Source organism: Ranitomeya imitator, chromosome 4 (genome assembly GCF_032444005.1).
Source record: "Ranitomeya imitator isolate aRanImi1 chromosome 4, aRanImi1.pri, whole genome shotgun sequence".
NCBI lineage: Eukaryota > Metazoa > Chordata > Amphibia > Anura > Dendrobatidae > Ranitomeya > Ranitomeya imitator.
Window position 1 is genome coordinate 348,077,633 of NC_091285.1, and position 22,799 is coordinate 348,100,431.

A 22,799-nucleotide genomic window follows, 5' to 3' on the forward strand; every position below is an offset into this window, starting at 1 on the left:
GTGTGTGAAAGGGAAGTAATGGGATGTTAAGGTTCCAGAGAGGTTTAAGGTAGCACTGCAGAACTCAATGTAGATGCCAGTGCCATCTTAAATGATGCTCCAAACTTCAGATGTGTCTCGGCTCCAAAACATACAGAAGCAAAGAGGGAGGATCCACCAGAGGATTGTCCACTGCTCTGCTGTGCCAGTCCAACACTGAACAAGCACTGAGGCAGGACCTCCACTGATCCACACATTAACGTTCTATAGGCTAGGCGTCTATGCAATATCCTGGACAAATACCATTAGAAAAAGAATATACCACAGATTAGTCACAATACAAAAGATGTATTCAATCTTTAATTACACAAAATTACAATTAAATGAAAGGAAATCTTAACAATTGCTTCTGTACATTACATTCTTTTAACATTTAACCCATACACAAGCATTTAGAACGGTACCTTCTGTGTAAAGACAATACATTGTGAACAATTAAACAGTTCTTTTCCAGGCACTATTCTTGTAGTCCATGTGGACTTATTTGTAAACGGGCACATCCGCAACGAGAACCCTCAAGATTCCCGGACATGTGCAATTTAGTCAATTCTGGTATTTTCGGTGTAATGACAATTCTTTTCTTAACTATTCTGCCATTCCTATGAACTTCCTGGAAGCAAACTCGCACCTAGCAATCACTCCTTTGTGAATTAGATGTGGCCTTACACTGTCTGTAAAGAGACTGGCACTACACCCCACTGCCAAGGGGTATGGTAGCACTAATCTTGCCTTCACTTCCAGGAAGAATTATGGAGAACGGCATGTTCCAAATCTCTAGGGAAGAAACTCAAGCATTATTTTGTGAGGAATGTATATTGTAATATAGACCGATAACCGGTCCTCTTTGTATTCATCAGTATCTATGGCAGTGCGTTATGGAAAATGTCTAATTTGTAAAAACTAAATCAGTGCCACTTTACTAAAAATGCCATATCCATCTAAAATGCTGTGCCCTACTGCTTCCTTTAGCTCAGCCAGTGCACGCCGTCTCTGTAGAGTGGCCAGGCAATTACATCCACTAAAGGCTGGCACTGCAAGACGTGACTGCTTCATTTCTCATGATTTACTGGCTCTAAAGGCCAGATGCACACAATGAGGGCATGTGTGGATGGTACTGCCATCATGCAGGAAAATGGGCAGCAGCTGGATGGCACAAACATGTCAAACAATGTACGGGTAAGGAGGGAGCATTTTTTTTTTTTAACACCTTATTACTCTAGAAAAGCAGATGTTTGGGGCGTTTACCATTTTTTAGAGTTCATGTATACAGCAAAACTAACTGCCCATTGCACCATGTACATTCACTCCATTAGGAGTATGTAACTATGCCATACGGTAGGCAGAGCCTTGAGGGTAATAGTCCACATGGTTTTATTCACCAGTCAAGCATTCTCAAAGTCGCAAATGTTAAAACTTCAGGAGCGGAGAATCGTATTCCAGATTTTCTTTGTTCCCTACTGGACTCAGTGTAATAAGTGGTGAACTCAAATCAATCAACTGAAAAGAAAAAAAGGTAAAAATAATATATATAAATAGATGGTTACAGCAAAACTATGAGCCGTGTCACATACAGTCAAGTATAATTCTGTAAAGCACAGAGAATAAGAACAAATAACTAAAGGAAGTGCATCACATGGTGGGTGGGTGTGGTGGGCTCCCGCCCTTACTTGCCTAGGTAACTATACCATGCATACGTCCACGGTTACTTTGCGATATTGGATATTCTTAGGATGCATTTATTACTGACATACTAGTGATTGCAATCTCAGCTTAATATTATATCTTCAATTGCATACTATAGTTGATATTTATTTTCATGTGCCCCATTATTTAACTGCAACATTGCTATTATAAAATAGGGGCCTATTTATTCATGCTTATATGGAGCCACTAGTATTCTCCTGTGGGTGCCTATAGCATGCCACATATGATTTTTGATTAACATACATGCATAATAGGATCAAGGATTGATTTGTCCCCCTTTTTTTTTCCATAGTTGTATGGATTTTTAAGTTTTACTATATATATTCCTGGGTGTACCCACCTATTTCCTTGTACTTGTGACTGTGTGGTCTTATTACTTTTTAATATATCTCGTATTTTTTCTAATAAAAATTATATATTTTAACATATGGCTATTTGTAAAGCTTTTTTCTGGGTGCTATGATATATAAAAATGGTGGCAGAGGAGGCAAATTGTGGCAGTAAGAGGCCAGAAGAATGGGACGGTCAATTTTTGCAGCTGTTTAAAAGTTGAAGATGCAACACATGCACAGCAAGTCATTTTGACATTGCTGTGCATATGTTCATTGTTTTTAACATTCGTTGAGCATTTTCAGGCAGATTCCAGGCAAAATAGAAGGGAAAAAAAAAAAAAACTCTGCACTGGTGGCCGAAGGTGGAGAAACTCTACATAGGAGAAAATTGGGTATCTGAAAGAGGGCTACGTGCACACGCTGCAGATTGACTCCGCAATGTGCGCACATAGCCTTAGCGTAGGTTTACACTTGTCGGTTTCGGTGGTTACATGGCTGATTGGCTACACGTTGGCTTATCTGTGTGTAGACAGGCCAGCTGCATGTTAATAGATTGTTCTTGGCAGCACACTTCCCGTTTGCATAACATCACCTGATGGATGACTGTCGCACATTTGGCAGGTGATGAGCAGCCGCTTTACCCTGGACAATTGGGAAGGAACCCTTGCTACCGATAACACTGTTCAACAACAAAATTGTAAACTGAACAAAAATAACTATTCGTATTGATTTGATGCTGCTAAAGACAAAAAAAATGAAAAAAAAAAAAAAAACTAAAGCCATCTTTTTTTTTTTTTTGTTAATTCATTTACTTGTCAATTTTATTTTAGAAGTGTAAATTGTGGAGAAATGTAATGCAGTTAGTGTGTGGAAGTGAAGACTTTTTCATATTCGGTTATATTATGTTGGCAATATCCAGGGAAGAGAAACTTCAGTCTGGTCAAAAAAAAAAAATGGACATAATGAACCATTGGTTGATGCTAAGAAAATGTTATTTTCACCGCTACACATCAAACTAGGACTAAATGAAAAACCTTGTAAAGAGCGGGCAACAAGAAAGGGACAGTTTCAGTTTGCGCTGCCCTTCGAACTTACAGCTCAGGCGTCGGGGCTGCAGCAGAACACGCGGGCGACTGCTGCGTGTTCACTTCCTCAAAGTGGTCGCTGTTGCGGCTGCTGCTCCGACCGCGGAAGGTCGTCTGGGAAGCGAGGGACGCACCACGGTGGTCACTGACAAGGCGGTAAATCCGGGGCCCCAGTGGGACGTTAATGAAGGCAGAGGAAGTGGACCCCGGCGCTCAGAGTATTGAGCGACGGCTGGGAGGCGCTTGTGTCCGGGGGAAAAGACATGCCCCCAGGAGAAATTTGAGGTATCAGGGACAAATTATAAAAATGATTATTTTAGCGTTGAAAGGTACCACAACTAAAAGAGCCACCTTGACAGAATGCAGCATTAGTTAGTTAAAAATGCCTGGGGAGGGGGGGGACCCTATTCCAGTATGAGGGCGAACAAGTGCAAGTCGGCTTGTGTTGGGCTTTATTTTGAATGGGGTGAAAGGGGGGTGATTTTAACTTCTCTTTTAAAATTTATTTTTTTGTTTTACTTTTGGCACGCTTCAATAGTCTCCATGGGAATTACTCACTTGCTATGAGCGCCGACCACCAGGTGGCGCTCATAGAAATCTGGCAGTGACAACTATAGAGGTCTGCAGGACACCTCTGGTTGTCATGCCAACCTATCGGTGACCCGTGACACAGGTCACTGGTGGGTGTATTTCCGGCGCGATTGCCAGAAGCACTTGTTAAATGCCGCTGTCAGAGTTTGATAGTGGCATTTAACAGGTTAATATCCGTGGATGGATTGCAATTTGTGTATTATTATGCCCGATGTCAGAAAGGGGATAACTTTACAGTACAGAAACTAGGGTATATACCATGATTAAGGCGCAAAGCTGAGACTAGTTGGTCTGCTTTTCCCCATGTCTACTGATCTCTTTTGGTGACCTGCTACTATAGATTTTAATATGATTAAGAAACCTATATTTTTTACATTTTTGGCTACCGCTGGGGGTATCCCTTTTTCCTGCTATTTATCAAAGTTTAGTGAGCTGACTATTCTTGTACCCCTTATTTTCCTCTGTTTGCTAAGTAAAATAAATAAACCAGATGTCAGCTTGCTGCTAGCACAATATTGATTCATGGAATTAGACAAAAAATACAAAGAGCAGCATTCTAGTTATAGTGTCTCCCAGCATTAACCACTACTTCAGAAAAACATTAGGAGTAAGAGCTATACAATAATCTGGGGTAGGTGTAACTTACCTGCCCAGTATTAGCTGGCTTGAGTGGGACAGGTCTTTTATTAAGTTCAGGAGTGTTTGACAGGTCGATAAGAGGTTGACATTCAGCATCTACAGATGACGTCTTTCTTAATTTAATATCAGCTTTATCCACTGCAATGTCAATTAAATCCTGGGGGAGGAAAAAAACACTTATAAATACATCATTTCTATCATCACGCACAACAATAACAAAAAAGAACCTATTAAATTGCAATCTTGCCTCTGGTGGTTTCTCAGCCACTGACTCAGTCTGTTCACTTTGGGCTATGAGGTCAGGTTTGCTTTCAGGAGAAAAGTTCAAGGAGCATCGTACTGTAGAAGCTGCATGGTCTTCCTCAGCCGGTGAGCATGGACTCTTGGTGACTTTGCCCAGAACCTGTTCACACTCTTCATAGCTAGAAGCAGATTTATAAAGCAATTCATACAGGAGTAAATGAAGCCTGTTTTAATCACTGCATCAAACTTTGGTAACCAATTTCCCACCTTACACAGTTAACCAGTGTAAAATCTGCACCTAAAATCAGCAAAGTACAAAATATGCAGAAAAATACACATAGGTCTGAGCGTCAAGCTCTCCATATTAAGTGTTTTTTTTCAGACTTGCCACATTGTCATGGACAAAGTTTGTGCCAGAATTCAACTAAAAATTTTTTTAACAAATTTTGCTTCCTTTTGGCAGTGTCTGCACATGGCCTTAGAGTCACTTATAATTGGTGCAATAAAGTGCTTACACCACTCCAATAGTATATAGTAATGTCTACCAATGTATTCCGCACTTAAGGAACATCTAAAGCTCGAACAGTTGTGTTTCCCACAGAGTAATCAAACCTTTAGTGAAGTTAGGGTGATCCAACAACTCACTCAATAATTATCAAAAAGGACATTAATTGGCAACCTATAGCCGAAGACTTGCACCCGTCCCCTAGGTCACGATGCAGGTTTGATGACTTCTTAGCTAGGCTATTACAGAGAAATTAATACATTTTGACCCATTTACCAAGTAGGTGACTTTTTAGCAGATTGGATGGATGCATGGACAGCGGTTGCAGGTCGCAGAGAAGAAAGGGGCCTTGGGATAGTTCTTGGTGTCACAATTCCAGATGTTCGGTGGCTGCTCGGCGTTGGTAAGGCAGACACCAGTTTTGAGTTGGGAGTTGCAGATATGCTCCTTAGTGCTGTATTGCCTGCCATGCCTTTTGCGGTTCCCAATGGTGTGCTCTGAGCAATCCCACTAAAGCAGACAAAACAGTTTTTGTATTTTGATTACACTTCTACAAAAGGGCCAAGCAGAGCCAATACTAAAATGTACAGCATGTGCACTAGGGCTCAGTGTGAACAGGTTCACATTGCTTTACCCCTCGTGCAATAGGGAACGACATCTACGGCAATCCAGCAAGAAAAAAAATAGAATAATAATCGTTCTTCATTTGAACCTCTGGCTTCAGCTCCGGAGGTCCCTAATGGTCCTGCAGAAAAGACGTCACATCTGTCAATATTACTACTGCAACCAGAGGTTAGAGTGTAACCAGTCTAAATTTTATTCCATAAATCAATAGTACACATGAAAATAAGCAACTTTATAATGTATCTTATCATAGAGATCGGCTTTTTTTTCTCCGCAAGAATTGATCAAGATTCTCACTTGTGAGGTAAAATCTGTATTCAGTGTTGACAGACTTTCCCATTACTGGGACAGAATTGTATCAGCCGCCATCTCCTATGTAGATAGAAGGGATAGGAGATATATTACAAAGTTGCTTATTTTCACGTGCACTACTGATTTATGAAGCAAAAATTAAAAACGACGGTTCAGATAGGTGCAGAGAGAGGCATATATGGCGGCCACGGATGGATGCAACCAAGGGGGTCATGCTTGAATTTTTTTCCTTTTTTTAAGAATATCTGTCACCAAGTTTTTGCTACTTAAAACAGCATAATGTAGGCGGAGAGAACACAATTCCAGCAGTCTCACTTTATGGAGGACTACATTGCTGCAGGTATTTTATCAGCAAGAGACTATTAAAACTACAGCAAACAGCCCAGTAAGTGACACTGATGGAATTGGGATCTTTGTCTATACATTATGCTCCTCAGACAGGGTAGCAAAAACCTGGTGAGATTCTTCAAGCAAATAAATTGACAACCATATATATGGGAAATAAAGAAAGTAAATTTAGTCTGCCTAAACTGATATTACCTTCCAATTTCCCCACACGACAGTAACCGAGATGGCCTAGTGGACTTTCCCATGGCGCGATCAGGTGACAGTACTGCATGAAAACATATATGTGAAGCAGAATGTATTATTGACCAAGGAGAGAAGAGGGGTGGCGGTGGGGAAAAGGAGGTATTAGATAAGCTCGTACCATCCTGCTTTTGTGCAAGCCTCAGTCGACTTGTAGGAGTAGGCATTACCCTTGCCTGGGGTTTGGCACTCGTTCCTTTTACAGCACTTTCCATTTTAATGGAGGCAGGCAATCTTTGTAAGTTGGGTGCAGACGCTTGCCTCTGAATCTTGCCAGACGGAGTCTGAGGTTGGGAAACCATCACGGAAGCAGATTTGTTACCAGCTGGTTTGGATTCTGCCGCTGGCTTCAGGTGACCATTGGATAAGTCTGTGTTTTTCGTAGAAGACCCTATGCCACTATGAGGGCGAACAAGTGCAAGTCGGCTTGTGTTGGGCTTTATTCTTGAACTGGTGACCGACGTGTTCATGGATGTGTTCAGAGACGCATTTAGTTTGGCTGAAAAGCAAATAATCATGACAAAATTAGCAGCAAAGCCAAATATTGCAGTGTAAGAAATGAAGACAGCCAACATGCATCGTGATGAAGTGACAGCTTCCTACCATTAGCTGCAGGCGGAGACAGGGACAGACTGGAGTTCAGACTCGTGTTGGAATGGGAGGATGAGGACGAGGAGGTATTCCTTCTAGAACCTGCTGTAGCTGAAGGGGTCTTGAACAGTACCTTGTTTAACCCAGCCTGGAGGGAAGGGGAAAAAACAAACAAAAAAACAAAACAATGGATCATACAAAATTACATGTCGTATTAAGTAGACAATGCCCTTTACACTTGTATTGTAGTGAAATATCAAGCAATGTTGAAGGCCAAAAGAGTTAACTGTTGGACAGAAATAAAGGGGTTGTTCTCCAGCTAAATTTCTCCCCAGGTTGCAGTTTGAGGTTTAAAAGAAAAGGAAGGGTGAGCTGCACTCCCTTTCCCATGGTCTGCCAGCAAGTCTCTGCTGCTGATCCTGATGTCTAGTGACTGCAGAGCTGACATGTCAGCCTCTGAGCTCAACAGCTCCAGCGGGCATTCCCATGTAGAGGACATTCCATGTTGGCCGAGCTATCAACATGACATCAGCGCTGCAGCCAATGCCAGACACCGGTAGCTGAAGCAGTGAGACTTTGTGGGTGGTGGACCAGGGAAAGGCGTATACAGTCTATGAATTTATTACAAAATAATATATCCCTCTCAAACCCTAGTCAGTGGAGAAATTTTATTAAAAGACGCCAACCCCTTTGAAATTGGCCACTTCCGTTTCAAGAAACACTTATAGGGTTGTCAGTGTAGACACTATCAAAGGTCAGACAGACGTCACCGGTAACCTCCTCTGTTCTATTCGCGTTGGCTATACACTTGTCCTGTTCAGCCTATTAAACTGTTAATATGGCATTTAGCTACTTACTCCGAGTGCATCATTTGAGTACCAGTTGCATTATTTAACTGTTTGTGAACATTGTTGGTCAAAAACAAATGAAAAAAAACAAACTTCAGATTTCTTTATTCTCTTTAGCAAAAGGTTTTTACATGTTCACTTATTGCTATATTCAGGCACTTACATTCTGCACAGAAATAACTTGTGCTTTACATAAATATTTACTACAACCAGAACATGTAATATTTGTTTTATCACACAGAAGATGGACAAACCCTGCATCTTTTCCCTTTAGGCTTTTTCCAATGCTTGGGGAGGCCATGTGTCCGCGCTGTTGAGGATACATACTGCAGGATACAGGTTACCAAGGCTGCTGCCTCTTCATTTCAGAGTTTTACTTTTCCAAGTGACTTCCCTAATTCTTTCAAAGTCTTTGTTTCTGCAGTTTATTGGCGTTCCAATCGGGGTTTATTTCACGCCATAAAATAAATGTATTCTAGACAGATACATCAAAAATGCTATAAAATAAAACCATTGGCCACCAATTGGTTTTGTGATTGCTTGTGTATGTAGCCATTAGTTGATCTAGTGTATGAACTGCCCCATTGGTGGCATTATCTAATATCATCTGCGGCTTTTTGTCACCTCGACTACATTATCATGGTGCATAATGCTCATCAGAATGAGCGGTGTTTTTTGGGGAGAATGTAAGAAACCACTGTGGTATCTACAGTAAAGTAAAACATTGAACATATTTCAGCAACGACACCTTGCTGCAGTTCAGGCTTGCTTTTTCTTACAGTGCCCAGCATAGCAAGTTTTCGTTTTAGCAACAGCGGCCTGTTGGTGCGATGTAAAAAAGTTGTCACATTTTGTCCTCTTCGTCCATACATCAAATCTGAAAAGTTCCATGGAGTCTCTGTGCAGCAAGTGCATCATGTTCTGGACGCCAGAGATGCACTGGGAGCAAAATTCACGCTTACTGCAGAACATGGCGTACGTTCCAAACGTGTAACCTAGCTGACAACAAAGGTCAGAGAACTGACACAACTAGACGAGTTCCATGACGACCTAGCTGACTTATGATGCAGAGCTGATCACTATTTAGCAGCTCTTCCGCGCTCTAACAATGACGCAGATTTAACCGCCACATTGAATCGTTTAACTGCTGCCCATGATCACTACCAGAGACTATCTGCAAAGTACATCACATTCCTGGGTAACTGACCGGGATGATGGCACAGCAGAGCTGTGATGCCAAGGATAAGGCAAAACTCTCCAAGGATAAGGCAAAACTCTGCATCGCACACAGTCAACCAAACTCACATCTCTATCTTCCAGATCATCTCATTGTAAAAAGTCAACATTGGCTGACAAACTACTAGAAATCAGTGCAACTGCAGAGGAAGCTACAGTCAAAAGCTTCTTTGTTAGGAAGGAAGCAGAGATGGAAACCCAATTAAAAATACTCCAAAGCAGAGAAGGAATAAACAACAGCCGTCGCTAAACAAAGTCATTGAACAAGCACAAGGTCAAGATGTCAATATGGACTGCCTCATTCCAAAATTGGAAGACCCCGCTGATAGCAGCTGATCCCAACCAACTACATGCCAAGACAACTTCCGCACCAGTGCCACCTCTGTTCTCTCACATGAATGCACCCGCAAGTCAAGAGTTGTTGCCACCCAATACTGACAAAGTAAACTTCCAGCACTAGCCCACAATTTAGGCCACAGCCAGTGGACTCCCTGGAGCCTAAACCGCAGCTTACCCCTCGTGTCGCATGATTTTGTCCTGATACGTCAGTCATAATCCAGAGAGCTTACATCCCATAGAGATACCACAAATTAATCCGGCAACTATTACCGGGAGATTGGACATGTCTGACTTCGCAAGATACATGATTTGCAGGGAGTTAATAAACTTCAGTCTCTCAAAGCTTGATGATCGGGCAGAGAACTATAGTCGACTCTTCAAGCGGTAAACCAAGAGCTTCACCTCCCTACTGCCAAGGAAGAACTGGATTTGCTTGTTAACTGGGTTAGGCCCAGAATCAGCAGAAAGCATCAAGACAATAAGAGAAGTTCATGTGAACCATTCAGATGCAGGTCTTACTGCAGCATGGGAGAGAGTGGAAGAAACCTACAGTAGCGCAGAAGTCACAGAATGTGCATTATTTAAGAGACTGAAAACTTTCCAGAGATAAGCAACAAGGACAACCAGAAACTTCAAGATATAAGTGACCTGCTAAACGAAATAAAATTGGCAAAATTTGACCCATGTCTTTCAGCACCGAGTTATCTTGATACTGCTTATGGCGTGAATCCAGTAGTGTCCAAGTTCACATACAACATGCAGGAAACATTTGGCATACCACGGCTCGAGGTACAAAAGAGTATAACATGTCCTTTCCCCCCCTTTTCGCATTTTTTCCTTGGTGACCAATTTGAAGACACTGCCATTCCAGACTGCTTCAACCTTCAGGATCCAGTCATTGACCCAAATATCCGGTCTGATGTCAGCACTCATCTAGCAATCCGAAGAGAAGATTGGACTGTCAGGGATTTGTTTGCTTCTCCAGATGGTCAAGGCTTGTTCACGCCATTGGAAGGTTAGTCCACATTGTACAATGCTATTGCAATAAGGACAGTAACACCAAATGTTGTGGTTGGCACATCTGTCAAGTCACTCTGCAGAAAACATTGCTCTGAGTGAACCATTTGTAATACATAATGTGCAGCAGAATGTTTTACAAGGAACTGGAATGTATATGTAAAAAGCAAGGCATTCCTAAGAACAGTATTTGACAAGGGTTTACTAAGGGTTAGTAGTTGTTCAAACAAAGCCTAGTTGGAGGATGCAGAAAAGAACCTTCTAATTATTCCTGGCAGTCACCATATTACCAAGCTACTAATATGACATTGCCATGAAGAGATCAAACATCAAGGCAGATATTTCACTGAAGGTGCTTCAAGAATTGCAGGCCTTTGGATTATGGGAGCAAAGAGCAACGTTACACATTTAATTCACCATATTCAGTATCGCAAGACAAGAGGAAAACTGCAACAACAGCAAATATCTAATCTGATGGCTGATAAGTAAATGATGGCTCTGTGCTTATCCTATGTTGGTTGGACGTTTTTGGTCCGTGTGCAATCACTGCACGCAAGACTGAAGAGAGGATTCTCATGTTACCTCTATCCTACAACCCTCCATATTCTACCTCATCTTAATCACTTCATCTTCTCATCAAGATACTGTGAATAAAACATGTTAAAATTCATCAGTGCATCTTCCTTCCCAGATTTACCATGTACAGTCGGTGAAGCATAGGAGGGGAGGTTAGCGAGTAACTATCTGCCATTGCTTGTAGAGATCCATGCTCACATCCCTCAGACACGGTAAGTGATAAATTTACATTATCTTTCTTGGAAGCAGTTTAGGTCACACCCTTTTCAAGCACATCAAAAATTGTCTAAAACAAATTGTGCAAGACACAGATAATTTGGGTAAAAAAAAGCAAGACCCAAATTAAGCCAAAATGTGGATGGATTTACATTGATGCAAAAGTTTGTGAGCAATCTCAGGAGTAACTGCAGTATCAGTGTAGGAAACTATACTAAAAGTTCTAAAAAAGCCAAATCTGCCCCAGTTCATATCCAAGCGATCACCTTATTTGGCACAGGTAGAGTCCTTTTGCTTGAGCCTACAATGCTGGTATTGAAGGAAGAATCGCTGACATCAGAAGCCATTCCAGATTTATCAGAAAGCAAGTCCTCAGTAGAACCCAGGCTGCTAAGATTTTTCCTTCTAGCTGGACTAGTCTTCTTAATGGCTTTGGGCTGTGGAGAGAGGGAAAAAAAATAATAAAATAGAGATTTTTGTGTACTCACCGTAAAATTCTTTTCTCTGAGCAATTCATTGGGGGACACAGACCGTGGGTGTATGCTGCTGCGAATAGGAGGCTGACACTAGGTGATACAACAAAAGTTAGCTCCTCCTCTGCAGTATACACCTTCTTGCTGGCTCTCAGCTAACCAGTTCGGTGCCAAAGCAGTAGGAGATCAATAACAACAATATGAGAGTATAGCATGTCAAATTATATATGAGAGTATAACATGTCAAACTATAAAACAAGCACAAGCTAATAACAGGGTGGGAGCTGTGTCCCCCCAATGAATGGATCGGAGAAAAGGATTTTACGGTGAATACACAAAAACCCCAATTTCTCCTTCGCCTCATTGGGGGGACACAGACCGTGCGACGTCCCAAAGCAGTCCCTGGGTGGGTACAACATCAGATCAGGCCCTGTGTAACCGCTACTTACAAGAGCGCCACCGTGGCCTGCAGAGTCCACCTGCCCAGACTCACATCTGCGGAAGTCTGGGAATTATAGTGCTTCAAGACTGCATGTGGACTGGATGAACCCGCAAGCTTGCAGGCGTGCTTTATCGATGCCTGGTACCTAGAGCCCAAGAAAACCTAGATCGACAGAGTGGAGTGGAGTCAGGCTGACGTCTAACCCGGAAGGAATCCTGGATGGTGTAACGAATCCACCAGGCTAACATGGCCGATGAAATGGCTAAACCCTTCCTGTAACAGTCAGGAAGCCTTCGTCTGACCGTCAGGAAGTCCAAATAAGGTGTCCAACCTTCGGAAGGACGTTGTGCATGATACGTACCTACTCAGAGCACTCACCTCGTCCAGAATGTGGAGAACCCATCCCGTTTTGTGGACTGGTGCAGAAAGAGATGAGGGAAGAACGATGCCCTCGTAACATTGGGAACACAATACCACTTTGGTAACAAGGAACGGGGATGGCCTGAGGACAACCTTGCCTTGATGGTAATAAGGAAAAAAGTCTGAAAGAATAGAGCGTCTAGCTCCAAAGACTTGTCAAGATGACGAGATCGCAGAGAAAAAAAAAAAAAAAAAAGGGGTGACCTTCCCTGATAGTAAAGTCTGTCCGGATCAAAAAGGAGTCCGCTGTAAGACTCCCAGGATCTTTTTTTTTTTTCTCCTTTTGGGCCTGCGCAGTTTGCGCTGCCCTTTGAACTTACAGTGCAGGTGCCGGGGACGTTCATGAAGGAAATGGAGGTAGCGCACGAAGGCCCTGAGTGATGGCAGGGAGGAGTTTTTGTCAGGGGGGAAAGACATGCCCCTCTGATAAATTAGAGATATGAGGGACAAATTATAAACGATTATTTCAGCGTTGGCAGTGACACCAACTAAAAAGAGCCACCTTGACAAAGTGCAGCACAAGATGGCTCCTACAGTTAAAAATGCCTGGGGGGTATGACAGGTTCCCTTTAAGGTCCCAAAGATCTAATGGTATGTGAAAGGGAAGGACCACATGTGAAAACTCCCTGCGAGAAAGTTCCTACTTGCAGTTTTGTTGCAATAAGATGGAAAAGTACTAGCTCCGCAAACAAAAAACCCAACGTGGTCCGTGTGGATCTCCCAAGACCACTGGGGGCCTTCCTGCTTCCAAACGACTCTTGGAAGTAGTGGAAGGCAGATTATGGAAACTGGTACCACGGAAGAACCAGAGCATTCACTGCAATGGCTTTTGAATCTTGAGGCCGAACCATGAACACGAGTACATTGGCGTTCAGTCTGGACGCCATCTGATCTACATCTGGAGTGCCCCAGTGAATGCAGATCTGATGGAAGACTTCCGGGTGAAGTTCCCACACACTTGAGGCGGGACCCTGATGGCTGAAGAAGTCTACCGCCCAGAGATCTACTCCTGGGATGTGTACTGCCGAGATCACCGAATGATAGATCTCGGCCCATCAGAGAATGAGAGGTACCTCGTCCATGATGCCTGACCGTGGGTACCTGCTAGATGATTGACGTGTGGCACAGCTGTGGCATTATCCAATTGAATTCGGATGGGGTGACCCGCCAGAAGGCAGAGGACCTGCTGTAGGACTAGCCGTGACGTTCGGATCCCCAGAACAAAGATCGGGAGAAGAAGGCTGGCATCGGTAGTCACTAATAATCATTGAACTGGAAGGAACTCCCCTGGATGAAGGAAGAAGCCCTGAGACTACCCTCTGAAAGCCTGATTGACCTACAGAAAATAAGCGGAGCAAAGGAAACAGCTTCCATTGCTGTCCCCATTTCTCCTCACGACCCTCCCAGCAAATCGAATGGAATGAGTGATCAAGTAAGTGAGTTCTGAGTTGAAGGGCGACGGCCTTGTCTCAAGGGAGAAATACCAACCCTCTGGAAGTGTCCAGGATCATCCTCAAAAAGGATATCTGCTGGGCTGGAAAAGAGGAAAAAACCTGTCTAGATGTAGCTGCCAGCCCATGAGAGAGAGGGTATAGCAATTGATTTAGATGACTCAGCGTAGTCCTGGAAGAGCGGCTAGAAAGTCGACTGTATAGGGCAGGACGACCACACCTCTAAGGTGCAAGAGGAACATTATGGCCGCCATGACCCTTGCGAACACTCAGGGTGCGGTAGCAAGACCGAAGGACAAGGTCGTGACTTGAAAATGCTGTTTGCGAATGGAAAAGCAAAGGAATTTTTGAAGAGGGGAAAATAGGAATGTGAAGGTAAGCATCCCGAATGTCGGTAGATGCCAGAAACTCCACCCTTTTTCAGTTGAAGTAATGGCTGAGCGGAGGACCTCCATCCAAAGGAGGACCTTGTCCAGCTTGGTCAAAGTTTGAGGTCCAGGATCGGTCTTACTTTTTGGTCCCCCCTTTTGGAACCAAGATCACCTAGATCTAGACAATCTTCCACTGCTGGTTGGGTCTATAGGAAACATGCCATCTTAGGGAGTGATTTCAGAGGTTTTTTGATCGCAGAGTATGCTTCCATACTCTGAGCTACAATGCCCTTCTGGGTGTAATGGCATTTGCTGCTGACAGCTCCGCTCAACTAGCTGCATCCAAGAGGCGTGAACCAGCTAGTCTCCCGCTCAAGAAATTTGAATGACCAGCTGTAGTGTCTTCGGGAAAAGGTTACTGATGTGAATCAAAGTAGATAAGGTCTCCGACCAGGAGACCATTGCTCTAGCACGCCATGCGGTGGCTAAGGAAGGGTAGAGCACTCAACCCGAGGCTGCAAGAGGGAATGAACCAGATTTGCTATCTGACAGTCAGTTGTAATTTTAATTGATGACCCATCGGGCAGGAATACTGGTAGACAAACCACAGGAGATTCTATCCAGTTAATCTGCCAAGTGGCAGAATGCGCGGCTGCATCCAGGTCAGGAAAAGCCGTCTCTTGCTACCCCCGCTCTCTTTTGACAGTGCGGAGTTAAAATGATGAACCCTCGATCCACCACCCTCTTAACAGGGGAGTGGAGAGGGATCGTCCGCCTTCTTGCATCAGCCGCTAAATAGTGGAGATGCAGAGAGGGGTGCTCGGACGGCAAAAAAGGGTGCCACTGTACATCCACAGAGTTCAGGTCAACAGGTGGACAGGGTTAGTTCCGGTGTTAGGCCTGGCTGCAGAAGAGTATACATGGAGGCGACACTCCATGTGCTCGTCTATTGATGGCGTGGGGAGATCGGTGCCCTCTAAAAGGACCTGTCGCCCCTAAGAAACAGACCAGGCATGGCATCCCACGTCGTAGGGTGGTATACGTGGAGGGGACACCCCACGTGTTTCCATATTGCTTATCCGGAAGGTCCCTGTCCGTGTGAATGACAAATGCTCTGCGAGGGAGTTTAGTCTCCTTATGAGGGACACTGCGTGATTTAGAGTGGAACCGTAGCCCTCATCAATCTACAGAGATTGGTTGATATAAATAGGTGAATCCATCCTCTTCTGAAGCTCTGGTGAGTCCAGATCCAAGGCAATATCCAATCCATATTCAGAGTCTTGTTCTCAGCAAATCATTGGGGAGAGAGATCAGGAAATGAAGCTTCCATTTTCTAGACGCCTGTACGTTTCTAGAATACTTGTGGCCCCTGCTAGCCGACAGCTCCCATGTAGGAGAAGACCCATATATATCGGTCCTGCGAGCACTCCGAGCCACAGAGGGTTCAATCTCTTGATCAGAGAAGCCATGGGATGTGGCAGAGATGAAGCCCACTCAGGGGAACTTGGTACTCTGGGATAAGCTGGGATTGGCGGCAGAGGGTTCCCGAGTTCATATAGGGTGATTTTCTGCGCAGAAACGCTGCAGATCCGCAAGTGATTTACAGTACAATGTAAATCAATGAGAAAAAAAAAATGCTGTGCTAATGGTGAGGAAAATTCCGTGCGGAAACACTGTGGTTTAAAAGTAGCAAGTCATTTCTTTTTTGCAGATCTGGAGCGTTTTTGTACCCATTCCATTATAGAAATTTGCAGGGGTAAAAAATGCAAGAAATCCACACAAAAAACGCGACAAATCCGCACCTGCGTTTTCTCCCAAAAGATGCAGAATCCACAAAAAAAATTCCTTAGGCTAATCTGCAAGTTGCAACGTGGGCACATAGCCTTAACATGAACAATGTGTCAATTCATACTGTGCATATTCACCACCGATTTCATCCTTTGTGATACAAAGAATCAGGTCAGTAGTAAGAGGTGCGACATTACATAGTAGCAAACACAGCAATATCTGCACAATGTCTCCGTGGATATTTCTGCTGTTAATTTGCTGTTTGATTTCTGCAGCAAATACAATATGTGAATGTCCCCTTATAGTGATGGGGGTCCTAGGTGACTTATGTTGACATTGGAGTAATATCGAGAGTGTTTTCCCTCACCTTCCCCCATACACTTTTTACAGAAGAATCTCTGCCACCTATAAGGCCATAACGTTTTATGAAGGGCCTCATTTTATTAGTAGTAGGGAAAGAAAAGTTTTAGTCAGGGATGATAAAGGGGGTGAGAGTCTCAGTCAGGCGTGATGCAGAGGGAGTGGCACAGTCAGGCATGATACAGGGGAAGGGGACACAGTCAGAGGTCATATAGTGGAAGAGGGCTCAGTTAGGGGTCATGCAGCTCTGGCAAAAATTAAGAGACCACTGCAAAATGTTCAGTTTGTCTGATCTTTCTCGGTATATTTTTGAGTGAAATATAAATTGTTCTTTTATTCTATAAACTACTGACAACATATCTCCAAAGTTCCAAGCAATAAATTTTGTATTTTCTGAAAATTAGAAATGGTCAAAATAACAAAAAAAGTGAATTGCTTGCAGACTGCAAATAATGCAAAGAAAACAAATTCATAATAATTTAGAAACAATACTAATATTTTAACTCCGGAAGAGTTCAGAAATCAATATTTTGTGGAATAACCATGATTTTTAATCACAGCTTCCATGCGTCTTGGCATGCTTTCCACCAGTCTTTCACACTGCTTTTGGGTGACCTTATGCCACTCCTGGTACAAACATTTAAGCAGTTCTTTTTTGTTTGATGGCTTGTGGCTATCTATTATCCTCTTGATTACATTCCAGAGGTTTTCATGGGGGTTCAAGTCTGGAGATTGGGCTGGCCACGACAGGGATTTGATTTCATCCACACCTTGATTGACCTAGCTGTGTGGCATGGGGCATTGTCCTGCTGGAAAAACCAGTCCTCAAGAGTTGGGGAACATTGCCTGAGCAGAAAGAATCAACTGTTTTTCCAGGATAACCTTGTATGCGGCATGATTCCTATGTCCTTCACAAAGAACAATCTGCCAAATTCCAGCCTTGTTGAAGCATCCCCAGATCATCACCGATCTTCCACCAAATTTCACAGCGGGCGCAAGACACTGTGGCTTGTACGCCTCTCCAGGTCTCCGTCTAACCATTAGACGACCAGGTGTTGGGCAAAGCTGATAAGACACAGAGAAGATTACCTTACTCCAGTCCTCTATGGTCGAATCCTTATGGTCTTTGGCAACCTTTAGCCTGGCTTTCCTTTGCTTCTCATTGATGAAAGGCTTTTTTCTAACTTTACATGACTTGAGTCCTGCCTCTAGGAGGCAAACTGTTCTAGCTGTGCACTTAACTCCAGCTGCCTTTTGCCATTCTTTTTGTAGGTCACTTGATGTCCTCCTGCGGTTGCTGAGTAATATTCGAATAAGATGACGGTCATCCCTGTCAGTGAACAGTCGTTTTCGCCCTCTGCCGGTCTGTAGCTTTGTTGTCCCCAATGACTGCTGCTTGGCCTTGTTATAATGGACTGCTGTCTTAGAAATTTTAAGTATGGGGGCAACATGACGCTCACTGTGTCCCTCTGCTAGTAAAGCCAGAATTGCACCCTTTACCTCACTCAAGACTTTTCTTTTCAACTCCTTTGGCATGGTTAAGTTATTTTTTCATACCTATTACTTTTGGGATATTACTAGCACTTGTTTTGCCATCCAGCTTGTCCTATTGCAAGAGGATTGAGAACATCACAGCAGTGTTTTTTATACTTTCCTTCATTAAATAAGATTTGGATCAGGTGATCACCTAATCAGAAGCACAGTAAGTAGAATGAGGTGTACTCTGGTTGGAATTCAACTGACACTGGAATGGAATGGCTGGCAGACATGTAGAGAAGCTGATTTTTATAAAACTGTGCAGTGGTCTCAATTTTTTCTAGAGCTGTATAGTGGGAGAGGGCTAAGGCAGGGGACAGAGGGAGGAGGTGCAGTCAGTCATGAGTGACAGAAGAGATGAGGAAATGGAGCCCTCATTCAGCCCTAACTTAGCCCCTCCCTCTCTATCACCCCAGACTAATGCCCCTCCATTTACACTTTAAGGCTATGTGCACACGTTCAGGAATTCATGCAGAAAATTCCTGTGAAAATCCGGACATTTCTGCCAGATATCCGCATGAAATCCGCATGCGTTTTTTTGCGCATTTTTTGCGCGGTTTTTCCCAGACATTTCCCAATGCATTAGACAGTGGGAAAACCGCGAAAAAAAAAACGCAAAATTAATGAGCAGGTTCATTATTTTTCCGCAATGCGTTTTTCATGCGGAAAAACGCACATCATGTGCACAGAAATTGCGGATTTCATTAAAAATTATAGGGTGCTTAATGTATGCAGATTTGCGGTTTTATAGCGTTTTTATAGCGCAAAAACGCTAAAAAAAACCGCAAATAATCTGCAACGTGTGCACATAGCCTTAGGCTGGCAGGGGGGCCCTTGTTCAACCATTGCAACTGTAGCAGTGAGTCCTCTGTCTCCCTCTGCTGCTTACACTGTGGGGGAGGGGAGCGTGCCTTACAGATGACAGCAGCTCATTACCTGAGCTGTGCTGTACAGCTGGGGAGAAGAGGACACAAACAAAGCTAACACTGATTGGCCGCAGCACAGCCAGTGTTAGCCTTATCAAGAGCTGCACCACTCTCCCTGCGTGTTCATTGCAGGGAAAAGCGGTAACCTAAAAAGTCAGCAGGACACAAGAGCGCTCTGTTACGTACAAATCGTGCACCACAGTCTGCAGAGGCCGAACATGTCAGCCGTGTTATCAATGACGCCCGCACTGCTCTCCGAGTAGCTCTGAGCGCCGAAGCAGAGAGTAGTAGTGACGTACACGCTGGGAGGAGGGCCTGCTCGCGACTTCAACAGTTAGTCAGAGAGCAGTGCGGGCATCACTGAGAACATGGCTGACATGTTCGCCTGCTGCAGACTGCGGCAAACACTGCCCGATATTAAAGTGAAATAAATATTCACCCCTCTCCACGCCCATGGGGGCGTGGGGAAGAGTGAATATTAATTTCTCTTTAGCAGCAGTGACAGGCTTTAGCCAGCTTCTGCTTCCTGCCGCTGTGCTGGCACCGGTGGTCCCCCATAGCAGCTGCCCACTGGCTGGGGGCTCCGGAACAGTGGGTGCCCTAGGCAGCTGCTGGCCAGTATGCCAGCAGGTGTCAGTGCCTGGGCCCACCGGAGAATCCTCCAGTTCTACGGTGGGCCAGTCTGACCCTGCATATGGACAGTGGTTATCTTCGTGACGACCCCTGCAAGCTCTTCACACTCGTATTTCTTTTTTCGTACAAGAAAGCAGATACAATCACATCTTGTGGATGTAAGGTCTGTGGCTCATGACAGCTAGATACCAGACTTGATGGAAATAAAACATCAAGATATTTCCCGAATCACTGAGTATTCACAAACATGTAACACTTGGGCAGAGTCCTTCATCAGGCTATTAAAGGGGTAAGGTTAGCTTCATACATCCGCATTTCCAGTTCATATAAGAATGTGTTTACTCCTGACCTGAACCAAGCCTCATATATGCCTGTGAGGCTGTTCGTTTGGGTCATGGGACCCACAGTTGTGTGTGGGTAGCCAAAGTGTCTGAAAACTGAGGCAGAAACCCTACACAAACCCCACAGATTTTCTTCTGAGTCCTACACCAACCACCTTATGAAGGATTCTATGTTGCGTTTATGAAGCCCTGACGTGGACTTGTGGGAACATCTATTTTTCTTATACATTAAAGCCGAATTGTGCTCTACATACAAATCACATACATGGAGAACAGGTATTGGCGCAATTACCTTCTCCACAGCCAAGCGGTTGTTTTTCGTGTGTACAGCAGGTGCCTTCACCGGTTGTAGCTTGCTTACACTTTTACCATTGCTTGCCAATAAACCACCACTTTTTATCTGAGGTTTAGTTTTCAGTGCCAGTGGAGATGACACGTGACTCTTCACCAGTTTTGGTACATTCAAGGGACTAGTGAGATTCTGAGTCTTCACACTCCCTGAATTTTCAGCCTTTTTGTTAGATCCAGTAAATCTTTGCTGAACTGCGGGAGGAAGCTGGTGGAATGGACTTTCCTGTATACAATAAGTCTCTCTTTTAATGTCCACTGGAGTTTTAGGGACCTCATTAAATTCATCAAAAAGGTTCAGTTTTGACTTGGACGCTTGAACAAATTTCTCTACGGTTAGGTTTGGTACGGTCTGTGGAGGTTCCACTTTCTTTGGGTCATCACTAACAAAAGATTCCAGCTGGAGGGCAAGTAAATGGGCTTCTTTAAAAATCTCAACAAATTTATCCCCACTCAGGGGACTCCATAGCACAGACTCCGTATTCAGAGGAGAGACTCTCTCTTCAGACGACTGACTCTTTAATACAGCACTAACACATTTCTCTTTATGCCCGACAGGCCCAATGAACACTTCGTCATCATTGTCTTCTTTAACACTATTGTAACAAGAAAAATAAAAAAAAAAATAAAAAAGGACCATAAGTATGAATGTAGTACATGACCAGAATCTCAGGATATATTCAATGACGGAGACACGTTACCTCGTAGGAGACAGTGATATATCAAAATCAAACTTTTCATCTGTCAACAGGGTAAAATCTAAAACCAGAAAGATCAGAAGGCATTTAAGAAAAATGAAGTATACCATCAAAACAAAATGTAGAATTTGGGCAGAGGGGTTTTATAAGAATTGCGAGGACAAAGGCCTTTAAATTCTACTCCAACCCCACTCACACCTTGAGGACAGCCATATAACTTGCATCCTTGGGATGTTATTTTATCAATTACACATAAAAGCTTGGGAAACCATAGGTTTTTCTTTAAAGGGAACCTGTCACCCCGAAAATCGCGGGTGAGGTAAGCCCACCGGCATCAGGGGCTTATCTACAGCATTCTGTAATGCTGTAGATAAGCCCCCGATGTTAAGGTACCGTCACACAACGATATCGTTAACGATATCGTTGCTTTTTGTGACGTAGCAACAATATTGTTAATGAAATCGGTGTGTGTGACAGCGACCAACGATCAGGCCCCTGCTGGGAGATTGTTTGTCGCTGAGGAAAGTCGCTGGATCTCCCGCAGACATCGCTGAATCGGCGTGTGTGACGCCAATCCAGCGATGTCTTCACTGGTAACCAGGGTAAACATCGGGTTACTAAGCGCAGGGCCGCGCTCAGTAACCCGATGTTTACCCTGATTACCGTTGTAAATGTAAAAAAAAAAAAAAACTACATACTTACATTCCGGTGTCTGGTCAGGTCCCTCGCCGTCAGCTTCCCGCACTGACTGGTGAGCGCCGGCCAGCCGTAAAGCACAGCACAGCGGTGACGTCACCGCTGTACTTTACGGCCGGCGCTCAGTCAGTGCGGGAAGCTGAAGGCGAGGGACATGACCAGACACCGGGAATGTAAGTATGTAGTGTTTGTTTTTTTACATTTACAACGGTAACCAGGGTAAACATCGGGTTACTAAGGCTACGTTCACATTAGCGTCATGCGACGCAGCGTCGCCGACGCACGACAACGCATGCGTCATGCGCCCCTATCTTTATCATTGGGGACGCATGCGTTGCGTTGTCGTGCGTTTTCGGTAAAACGCACAACGCATGCGTCGTTTCACCGCACATGGGTGGCGTCGGAGACGCTACCATGTTGCATTTTTGTAGCGTCCAAAAAACGCGCGCGTCGCACTTGCATCGTCAATGCGTTACAATTTCCCATTGAAACCTATTGACAACGCACTTGCGTCGCGGGTGTGCGTCGTGCGTGCGTCGTGCGACGCATGCGTCGTTAGATAAAATGAAACAAAAAAGTGTCTAGACAGTGAGAAAAACATCCCCCATATATAAAGAAAATGTTGGATTGTTTGTCACTTCTGCTGCAGCATCTTGAGGCAAGACACCAGAGGCACATCTCCAGAACATCTAGAGGCATCACACCAGAACACCAGACGACTTCTACTATTCATCCGCTGTCCAGAGATGTAAGTATAGAATGATTCTGTGCATTTTCTACATGTTTTTTTAAATTATTTTTGCAAGTTGTGTATTATATTCTGCACTGTGG

At 43.9% G+C, this 22,799-nt stretch overlaps 1 protein-coding gene across 2 annotated transcripts in view; it reads right to left on the reverse strand.

Moving 5' to 3' along the window:
* Window positions 1-311: 311 nt before the first annotated feature.
* Window positions 312-22,799, reverse strand: part of GTSE1 (G2 and S-phase expressed 1) — a 42,931-nt gene continuing 20,443 nt past the window's right edge. Inside the window, exons 3-12 of one of the 2 annotated variants that reach the window (XM_069764991.1) lie at window positions 21,276-21,333; window positions 20,519-21,170; window positions 11,752-11,922; window positions 7,266-7,401; window positions 6,784-7,161; window positions 6,615-6,687; window positions 5,415-5,648; window positions 4,638-4,812; window positions 4,398-4,547; window positions 312-1,536 (exon numbers count right to left, since the gene is read on the reverse strand). In XM_069764991.1, the coding sequence (XP_069621092.1) occupies window positions 1,447-1,536; window positions 4,398-4,547; window positions 4,638-4,812; window positions 5,415-5,648; window positions 6,615-6,687; window positions 6,784-7,161; window positions 7,266-7,401; window positions 11,752-11,922; window positions 20,519-21,170; window positions 21,276-21,333 (2,117 nt within the window). In that variant the 3' untranslated portion in view covers window positions 312-1,446. The remainder of the gene's footprint in view (window positions 1,537-4,397; window positions 4,548-4,637; window positions 4,813-5,414; window positions 5,649-6,614; window positions 6,688-6,783; window positions 7,162-7,265; window positions 7,402-11,751; window positions 11,923-20,518; window positions 21,171-21,275; window positions 21,334-22,799) is intronic. The other variant, XM_069764992.1, reaches the window with a different exon arrangement.